Source organism: Mangifera indica, chromosome 14, assembly GCF_011075055.1.
Source record: "Mangifera indica cultivar Alphonso chromosome 14, CATAS_Mindica_2.1, whole genome shotgun sequence".
NCBI classification, from domain to species: Eukaryota; Viridiplantae; Streptophyta; class Magnoliopsida; order Sapindales; family Anacardiaceae; genus Mangifera; species Mangifera indica.
Window position 1 is genome coordinate 13,097,958 of NC_058150.1, and position 10,587 is coordinate 13,108,544.

Consider the following 10,587-nt stretch of genomic DNA (forward strand, 5'->3'; position numbering starts at 1 on the left):
CGAGCTTTAAGTTTCAGAGGAATCGAGCTCGAGCTCGAAGCGAGCAGCTCGTTATGGCTCGCGAGCCAGTGGCTCGTTATGGGATCTCGAGCCAGTGGCTCGTTGTGGATCGCGAGCCATTGGCTCGTTGTGGATCGCGAGCCAGTGGCTCGTTGTGGATCGCGAGCCAGTGGCTCGTTATGTGTCACGAGCCAATGGCTCGTTATGGCTCGCGAGCTGAGTCCCTTAACTTGGCTCACGAGCCAATTCTTATTTAACCAAAAAGGCAAACGGTGCCGTTTTTGGTTAGAATAAGAACATAATTTATTCCCTTTAAACATGTTTATTTTTCCAGACTAGTTCACGCTTGCGTTCCAGACTTTCAGTTCCAGACCTACGCATAAAAACTCTCCTCCAACCAAACTCCAAGCTACAGTTCCAGTTCCAGTTCCAGACCAGAGTCCAGCCCTCTGCCATCTGAAGTTTCGGCCTACAGCTGCTTTCCAGTTCTGTCGACAGGTGTTTCTCAAGCGATTCTGTTCAAGTCTTCTGACATCATGTGCCAATAGCAGATTCCAGCGATCGAGAGTTCTACAGCGAGAAGTTTGATGACGACGGCGACGTGGACGACACAAATATATTTCAGGTTTGTGTTTTTCCATTTTTTCACTCTCAATTTTGTAATTTTTGCCTTAAATTGATTAAACCCTAACTTTGGAATTAAGGTTTCTGAATTGGGGGTTTTTAATTTTTTAATTCTTAATATAAAATTTATTGTTGAAATTACGCTGTTGGGGTTGGATGTAGACGGCTGTTGTGCTGCTGTCTATGGTCAAAGAATTAATTGACGCTATTGGAAAATTAGAATATCTGTTGAATTAATCAGTGGCCTATTCAAAAAATCCTCAAGTCTACCATTACTCTTTTTACCCAGAATAACTTGCAAACACTCCTTGTTCTAAGGCTTTAAATTTAAACTCAACTTTAGGACTACTACCAGATTCAAACGACTACTTCTATTATGTAATTGTAGATTCATTAAAAGTAATTAAAGACAATTAAAAAGATAAATTTAGTGGTAGCTTAAAACTGATATAATACAATATCAAAAACTTGACCTCCAGTACAGTTTAAACAAGAGTGAATCAACCCAAAATCATCCCATAAATAGGCATAGGACAATTGACCTAAATGGTAGACATTCTGTTTTCCTGTTTCATATCTGTTTTCACCGCAGAAAACATGCATAAGGTAGACACACTGTGCTTCTTTAATAAACAACCCTTAAAGTAACAACACTTCATGAAAGTTTAAACAGCTCATAAAGAACAACTCATAAAGAACAAACTAGTCCTCCAATTAATTATGACTCAGCCATTTCATTCAAATAGGAACTTGCCCATGTAGACGGCTACTCCACAAGCCCACTCTGTATTCCGTAGATAGCATGACTGAAGAATTGTGTTTTTAATCGTCAAAGGGAACACATCATTATCAATAAATGGTGGAAAAAAACATAGATGTGCATCGAATCTTCTAATGTCCTTATCTGGACCAGGACATTCAATTACACTGTGGCCATGGTAGATTAATAATGAAAAGTCATAATGAGAATAAAGCTAGAAACTTACAAAGAATACTGCATTTATAATGAATTAAAAAAAAAAAGAGAATAAATGTTGCCTTAATTTTGTGCAATAATTCAAAATCTATTCCTGTGCAAGCAGCAGGTATGACCCTTGTCTTCAGATCAGTTTCACCCTCTAGGGCTGCAGTCAACACAAGAAATTATCAAGTTAACATTCACCATCTTAAGAATATAAGATTTGATTTGGTTAGATAGATAGTTGTAGGAGTAGTTTACATTTTATGCTACCACCAAAGTGAGATGAAGGAGACACCTTTCAGTAGTCCATTTTTTAATATAAAATTTTATTGTTGAAACTACGCTGTTGGGGTTTTTAATTTTAGGGTTTACTTTAGTAGATCTAAGTTTTTTTTCAGTTCTGGTGTTCAATGTTTCATGATCTTTGATAATTTGTTCACAATGTTTAGTATATGGATTTGCATTCAATGTGTAGATCTACTTGTCGGTGTTACTGCTTGCATTCAATTTGATGTTCATGTATAATTTGATTCCTGAAGTAGATCCAATTTGTTATAATCTGTTACTAAAATGTCTTATGATATCATTGCAATCTTGTTTGCTACATGTTCAAACTTGTTATGGTTGCTATGTTGTGTCATGCATCATTAAAGATCCACTGTAAGTTAGTGTACTTTGTTTAGGTCTATATTCTACAGTCTTTGTGTTTGAAGAGAAATCTAATCATTTCACTGTCTGTGGAGGTTAAATGCAGGCTGTAATTTTTTTTTAAGTTGTATCACTTTTGTTTGTTTTCTTTTATGCATGTTAAATCGATTGTGTTTGCTTCCAGTTTTTTTTGTTGTTTGATTACTCATTGTTGGGTACCAAATTTGACTAATTTGATGAAGTATGATTCTGGATACTGCTTCAAAAAAAAAAAAAAATGCTACTTGCATGTTGTATCTCTCTTAATTTGGTTAACCTTATGTCTCAATACTATGTAGTGATATGATCCGTGAAACTATAGGATTGATCAATTTAATTTTTGCGAGACCTGATTTAATACTGAACTGTTCTAATCCTTTGTCTCATTTAAACTAGTAATATATCTTTGTTTTCTATGTTTTGTATCCTAGGAAGAATTAAAGTGTTAATTGCTTAAACTAGAATTATGATTATTCCTTTTAGCTTGTGTTGTTACTAAAATTATGTTCATGTATCTAACTAGGTTGTGTTTTTAAATTTTTATTTAAATTTTATCTAACCGTTGGCATGTGATTGTGATGTAGAATATGACATCAAGAAGAGTAGAACCCTCTGGAGCAAGTTGAGCTTCATCTCAAGCATCGACTGCAAGCACAATGGCTCCTTCTGTATGTGTATCTGTTGAGAGAAAATCGGTGCAAATTGAAGCACCAGTTGATGATGTGGATATTGATTTGGCTGCAATAGGAGATTTTGATGTCTCAGCTTCAAGTGAAGAAGCTGAAGCAACTGAACGTCTTGAAAGCCAAATGGAAGCACCACCTCCTGTTATTCCATCTACTAAGAGGAGGAAAACATCAGTTGTTTGGGAGTGTTATCCCGAAGATAAGTTTGTTACTATTGGCGATGCTACATTTGCGGTTTGCAAGTATTGCCAAAAAAAGCTGAAATTACAAAAGACCAAGGCTACTTCCCATTTGACACGACATATGGGTCAATATGTTGAAAGGAAGAAAGCAATGGGGAAAGACTTGGTCGTGGAGGGACAAACAATTTTGGGTTTTGAGCATTCAACCTCAGGGGTGCCTACTCCAACTGTGGTGAAAACAAAGACTAGTTATGAGCATCCCAAGATTAGTTTGAGTTTAATTATTAACGTATATTATTACTATAGAATTGTTATGAAATTAATTATATTAACTAATGCAATGATTATGGTGTTGGTGTTTCAGGTTCGAGAGGCCTTAGCCCACATGGTTATGATATCTGAATTGCCGTTTAATTTTGTCGAGCACCCCGACTTCATTAATTTTTTTCACGTTCCGCAACCTTTTTATGAAAAAGTTGGAAGAAAACAAGTAAAAGCTGATTGCTTTAGGGTTTATCAAGCAGAGCGTGAAAGATTGAAGAAGGTTTTTGAGGAGACTAGAAGGATCAGTATTACTACTGATCTTTGGAAGTCAGATCATCAAAGTATTGAGTACATGGTACTCACAATGCATTGGGTGGACTAGTCGTGGTCCTTAAATAAACAAATTATAAATTTTGTGCACCTACCTCCACCTAGGAGAGGAATAGACATTGCAGCAACAATATTTGACTGTCTAAAGGGTTGGGGGATTGAACATAAGGTAAAATCAAATTTGTAAATTGTTTATCAAAACACATATAATTTTATTGCATATCATTTCATTAATATTCATTAATTTTGTTTGTAGGTGGAAACTGTCATAGTAGACAATGCTTCTGCAAATGATAGTTGTGTTAAAAGATTAAAGGAAGATTTTCAAATGCAGAGAACTTTGTTGTGTGATGGAAAACTTTTCCATGTTAGGTGCACTGCTGATATTGTAAATTTGTTAGTTCAGGATGGGGTGGCCGTGATTAAACCCATCATAGACAATATTCGGGAAAGTGTAAAGTTTATAAAAGCTAGTGAGGCAAGGCAAAAAAATTTTGCCAAAATTGCTATGCAGTGTGGAATTAAAGAGAGGAAGCTAGTTTTGGATTGTGCTACACGATGGAATAGCACATACAAAATGCTAGTGACAGCACTGCAGTTCAAAGAGGTCTTTCTTCGGTTTATGCTTGTTGAGTCAAGTTATATTTATTGTCCAACAAGGGAAGAGTGGGAGAGATTGGAGGTTGTCTGTGACTTCTTGGAAATATTTGATGATATAACAAAATTAATTTCTGGGTCACAGTATACCACTGCAAATAGATACTTTCAAGAAGTGTTTAGGATAAAAGAGGTCTTGAGAGAGCGAGAATTTGATGAAGATTATTCTATATCAATGATGGTGCGAGCAATGTCAGAAAAATTTGACAAATATTGGGGTGAGGTGAATTTCCTTATGGCGATTGCTAGCATCATGGATCCCAGGTAATTAATTTACAATTGATTGGGTTTATTATAATATATATGTATATAAAGAACATGTTTCTAACTAATTAGTTTGCTTGTGATGATTTCAGGATAAAGTTTTTTATGATTACTTTGGCATTTCCCACTTTATATGGTGAAGAAAATACCCCTGTGGAGATAGAAAATGTCAAAAGGGCGTTAGAAAAATTATACGGAGAATACGTTGACATGTTGTCATCAAGAAATTCATCAACCGTATTTGCACATCCACAACATCAGCCAAAGACCCAACAAGCACCATCAAGTACATCAGGTACATTAGATCATTGATTCATTGTCATTAAATGAAACTTTATAACATATCATAAGTTCTAACATTTAATTTGTAGGTAAATCATCAAGCTCTCGATATTCAGAAACTAGACATTATGGTCCTGGATATAGTTGGATGCGTTTGAAGGATCATAAGGAGAAAACATACTCAGTAGAAACTAAGAAGTCTGAGTTAGAAATGTATTTGGACGAGCATTGTGTGGAGATACCTGATGATGTCAACTCAGCGGACTTTAATGTGCTTCACTGGTGGAGAGACAATCAATACAAGTATAAAGTGCTTTCACAAATGGCAGTCGATATCTTAGCAATTCCTATTACAACAGTGGCTTCAGAGAGCGCATTTAGTGTGGGTAGTAGAGTGATTAACCCGTACAGGTCAGCTCTATCTCCAGAAACAGTTAACATGCTTATGTGTAGAGCTGATTAGATGAGAACACGTTATAATATGAAAAAACAAGATGAGGTAGTCAATAACTTATCACAACTATATGATCTTTAAATTGATTTTTCATTTAACTGTTGATAGTATGATTAATAGCTTTCATTAATTTTTAATTTCTTGAAGATTGAAGTTGAAAATGAGATTGCTGAGATTATCTTGCCAGATAAATTATGACTGGGTAAATAGGTGAGAATAGTCTGGCCTTGAAGATTCTTCTTTCTTAAATGTGATTGTAAATATCTCAAAATATTTGCTTGCATAAATGTGCTATCCAGTTACATGTTATTAGTGAGTTTTTCGTTTTGGTGGACACAGTTGTCAATTAGATTAATCTTGGCATGGCATTGGTGATACTGGGCTCTTGGACCATTTGCTGAAGCACATTGATGGTAAAGTGGCACCAGGTGGTGCAGAAAGGTTTAGGTGTTGTTACAACACTAAAGGAGTGATGGCTTGCAGATTGCCGTCAACGATGAGGTCTGATTATATGTCGGTGTCTGGTACTGAAGAAGTTCAGCTTGAGAAAGATAGTTTGTTAGATAAAGCTTTGGATGCTTTATACGAGAAAAGGTGTGTTTAATGTAATTCATTTTTTTATTATTTAGTAATTGATTTTATTAATGTTTTTCTTGCTAGCTATTTCTTTCATAAATCAAAATTAAGATAATCACCATGCTTTTTAGTATGATTTCAAGTTATTGCATCTTTTGATCTATAAGAGCGATCTTGTAATTTGCAAAATTTAATGTTGTTTTGTTAAATTTTCCTTTTATGGATAAAAAGGGCTTCACAAGAGAGAAAGCTTTGGCCTCCATTATTGAGGCTTTCAATAACAGCTTGCAGCATCAGTTTGTTGAAAAGAAGTAAGTAGACGGTGCCATTTATTAGAAGTAGAAAAATTCAGATTTATTATAAACTTGTTTATTAAAGAAGTGAATAATGTGGTTTCTATTTCTTTCCAAGTTGATGACTTAATAAATTAGGATTTATCAGGCAATATATTTTGATGTAGACATCTATTTCCATTCTCATATTTTGTTGTGGTTTGTGTAGATTCGCCACTTTACTTCATCAGTGCCTGGGTTCCATAAAACGGGGCTCCAGCAGGGAGATAACTCTAGCATCTCAGGCCATTGGTTAGCTTTTGATCCCTCTTGTTGACTTTTATTTCATGTTTTCCCTGCATTAATTTAATGTTCAATGCTATGTTTGTTTAATTTACAGGCTTGTTGGCTTTGATTGTTGGCTTTGGTGACAATGCGCGGGAAATATTGGATGAATCAGTCACTCCAATTTCACAGGCTCTAAAGGCAGGGTCTGAGTCCTTGAAGACAGTAGCAGTATGTATGATATAATAACATTTCAGTTGGTTTGGAATTCACTAGCCAACTTTTAGTTGTCATTACTTTCAAATGTTTTATTCATGATGATTGTCAGCCATTGTTCTTATGCATAAGTGGTCTGTGATTGTAGCTGCTCGGGTGTTTGGCTATCATAACATTTGTTGGTGGAAATGATCTAGAGGAAACAGAAAGATCAATGGAAATTATGTGGCAACTTGTTCATCCAAAGCTGGGTTCTAATGTACTTATCATATGCTTGTTGTGTGTAGTTTGATGGCATAATTTACACATGAATTTCTAGTATCAGTCAGTATTAGTATTCACATTTTGCTATTGTTGCTTTGAGCTAGTAAATTTAAAACTATGATTCATTCTTTTGTTAATTTCAAGTCTTCATTGGTGCAATGGCTTGCAAATTGCCACTGAGGAGAGCAAGAACTTCAGAGACAGGAACATATTTATTGTTTTGGTTCCAAATAAGGCTGTTTACAGAAGACACAAGAACCGCCAAAGAAAAAACTAGTAATCCAGTTGCAAATGAAGTCTCAGCCAGTGTCTGAGGAAACTCTGATGTTCCAGGAGGCATTTTGCTAGAGAAAATTGGCTGGTAATCTTAATCTGTGCTCTTCAACTGGGTTGAGTCTTGAAACTTGTGCATAACATTAGTGTAATACAACATATTTATTAGATTTTTAATAACAGAAGCAGCCTTTCCAAATCAGATATTGTAACATTTGAGACAGCATTTTCACTTTTAAATATTTTTTCCTTCTAGCCAATCAAGATCTCATAACATGTCTGTCAAGTGAGCATGTCTAAATTTTTGTGGAAGAAATATCATTTGTAAAGTTTATGCGCAAGATGGGCAGGCAGGGTCTCTTCAGCTACACCATATATAAAAAAGATTCAGTGATAAGTTTTTGTTGATTATATTGTTTTCTTCATTGATTTGTCAAAACTATCAAACTTTTTTGTATTATATCTCCTGTTTTCTTTTCTCATTTTTTGTTCAAGGTCATTGCAAAATCACTTAGCTAGATCCTTTTGGTTGATATAGGAAAAGGAGAGAACAAATATTAACATGCAACTTAACTGATCTCTGTTATTTGCTTGTCTTTAGTTGTGTTATTACCTGCTGCAAGAACTTACTAAAACTATGCCAAGTTGAACATTTGGGAAACTCTTGTTTTGTTAACTTTTTCTGTTTAACTGTAGTGTTGCATCTTAGAGATATAGAATACGCACCAAAAGATGCATCGTGAAATTTAATTCAAGATATCGTCAACATTACCTGAATGCTGACAAAGTTCTAGTTTTTGAAGAATTAACATTTTGCTTTCCATTGACTTATTTCACTGCAAGCAACTCTTCAAATGTCTATGCAAGAAGATACAAAAGATTCATCAAACCCATCAGATATAAACAAGGTGTTGGGGGATCAGTCTTTTGTCTCATCTATCCTTACATCAGTAAGTGTAATTTCATCAGTATAAATGAACTTTCTACTAAATGGCAGCATATAAACCTGAATCCTGACCTATTGCTTCACAGCTTCTAGGAGTTGATCCAAATGATCCTTCAATGAAAGATCTGATTGCATCTCTGCAAGGCCAGCCTGAGGTTTGTCAATTAGAACTTTCTGTAAAATTTGAATGGATGACTGATTTTACATTATTTTAATTTTATATCTATGTTATAACATTAATATCTATGTTTGCCTTATTATTTGTTTTTATGGATATCAGAAATATACATCATGTATGTTGCAACTTATTGTAGTAGTCTGCCTTTTTAACTTTTAGTCATCCTAACAGAAGAAAGATAAAGATCAGCCACCAAATGCTGATAAGTGAACTTGCCCATCGTGCTTTGGTATGTTTTTCACATGATGCAATTTCATATCCAATTTTTTAATCCCTATAAATGTTTGCTTGGCCATGTGGCATACATGGCATGAAGTCTTGCTCAAATAGTCTATTATACAACTTTTGTGCTGATTGATGAACTATGACTTATTCTTTGAATGTTGTAAATGATTTGTTACGGAATCTAACTTTTCAGCTATGATCCTAATGTTCTCTTGCAGAATCTAGTGAATGGATACGTTTTCAAAGGCAAACCAATAATCATCCAGTTTGGGTGGAATCCTGCTTCTTCAAAAGCAAATTAATCGAACATTTCCGCATGATTCATGAACAGGAGGAAGCTCTTTATGCTGCCCTGTCATCGTTGGTTCTATATTAACTATTCATTCTCATATTCCTAATAAAGCTGGACTTCAAATCCATCAAACTTTGGTTTTTTTAAGTTTCTTAGTGATTGGTGCTTCTTCATTGACTCAATTAATACATGAAAAATTTTCTGTTGCTCTTGGAGAATTAATACAGGTTATGATTTATGTCATTATAATTAACTTGGTTCTATTGGCCTTATAGATGAGCAAACAGAAGTTGAAAAATTAATTCTTTCTGCTCAATGTAGGTAATTGCATTGCATTTGCATCATATGAAAGATGGCAAGTCTTTCTACTCAGGCAGAAGCATATTGTTATGGCATTCGCAGCTCTTAACAAGATTGCTCTTTGAGCATGCTCTGACACAACTGTCAATGACAATATATTACTTAGTAATAAGTTAAAACTAAAAAAAAAAATTAGCCAGGACCCTGCGTCTTCTCCTTATCCCCTGATTCCTTAAAATAGGGAAAAACAAATACAATTTTTTTATTTGGATTTAAATCTGTGTCAAGGACTTACCCCAAAAAAGAGAAAAAAAGGAAAATCAAAAGCAGAGGAAGCCATAGCCATTTGCTTTTTTACATTGCTTCTCCATTTGGGTTTATCTTTTAATAAATACATTTCACTCTTTTCTCTTCTCTCTCAAAATATATAAATAGAATAGATTGATTTACAAACAATAAAAATGTATTAAACAATGTTTAAACGAAAATAATATTTTTAAAATTTTAAACTATGATCTTGCGAACAAGCTCGTTAAGCTTAGCTCAAAAACTCGTTCGAAAGCTCAGCTCGTAAGCTCGTTTGAAAGCTCGACTCTTAAGCTCGTTAGAAGCTCGATGGCTCGGCTGGTTCAGGGTTATCGGTCCTAGCTCGATTATCGGCTCAAAATTCAGCTCGATAAGAGGCTCGCGAATATTTCGATTCGATATGGCTCATGATCCGGTTCGTTTAAAGGCTCGCGAGCCAGCGAGCTCAAATACGAGCTGCATTTTCATTAAGCTCGACGAGCTCGAGCCACGGCTCGGCTCGAGTGAACAGTAAACGAGCTGAAATCGAGTTTCCCTATGTTCGAGCTTGGCTCGACTCGAATCCACCCCTACCCATGGAGTCACGAGATCGATATAAGCATCTACATAATTAAACAAACATAAAAATATTAATAATTTATGAATTCATACAAACATCAAATATTAAATACAAAATTAATCAAACATGTCATATTGCGACAAATATAAAACTATTTTTGTAAGATAGAACATAGAAATTCAAAGAGCATTATCATTGACAACTTGCATGCGTGTCGTGTCAAAGCATTAAACGACTTAACAATATTTGCGATCATAGTATTATATCAAATGCTAAGGAAATAAGCACAAGCCCACTGTTAATAGTTAATACCTTCCAAATAAGTTGCTACAATGGGATTTCAGTTTTAACCATCCACATTGCCTTCTCAAAATCTTCTATTCGATAAGTTTTTATAACTCTCCAAAATAATCTTTCTACATGTTTTATTTGTTTGTACCGACTATAAATATTCCTCTTTATATAATGGTTACACCAACCATGTTGCGCATTTGGGAACGCTTC

General features: G+C 34.9%; 1 protein-coding gene and 2 long non-coding RNA genes across 3 annotated transcripts; all 3 read left to right on the forward strand.

Moving 5' to 3' along the window:
- The first annotated feature begins 3,081 nt into the window (after positions 1–3,081).
- On the forward strand, positions 3,082–5,335 carry LOC123195676 (zinc finger BED domain-containing protein RICESLEEPER 2-like). Its single transcript, XM_044609493.1, has 6 exons — positions 3,082–3,372; positions 3,505–3,759; positions 3,991–4,655; positions 4,748–4,950; positions 5,027–5,208; positions 5,297–5,335. The coding sequence occupies exons 1-6, from the start codon at positions 3,082–3,084 to the stop codon at positions 5,333–5,335; spliced, it is 1,635 nt and encodes a 544-aa protein (XP_044465428.1).
- Positions 5,336–6,074, forward strand: LOC123195498. Its single transcript, XR_006497478.1, has 3 exons — positions 5,336–5,436; positions 5,539–5,601; positions 5,731–6,074. It is a non-coding gene; the product is annotated as an uncharacterized LOC123195498 (long non-coding RNA).
- A 2,241-nt stretch (positions 6,075–8,315) lies between these two features.
- Positions 8,316–9,073, forward strand: LOC123195421. The gene is made up of 3 exons (XR_006497451.1): positions 8,316–8,378; positions 8,573–8,630; positions 8,845–9,073. It is a non-coding gene; the product is annotated as an uncharacterized LOC123195421 (long non-coding RNA).
- The last annotated feature ends 1,514 nt before the right edge of the window (positions 9,074–10,587 follow it).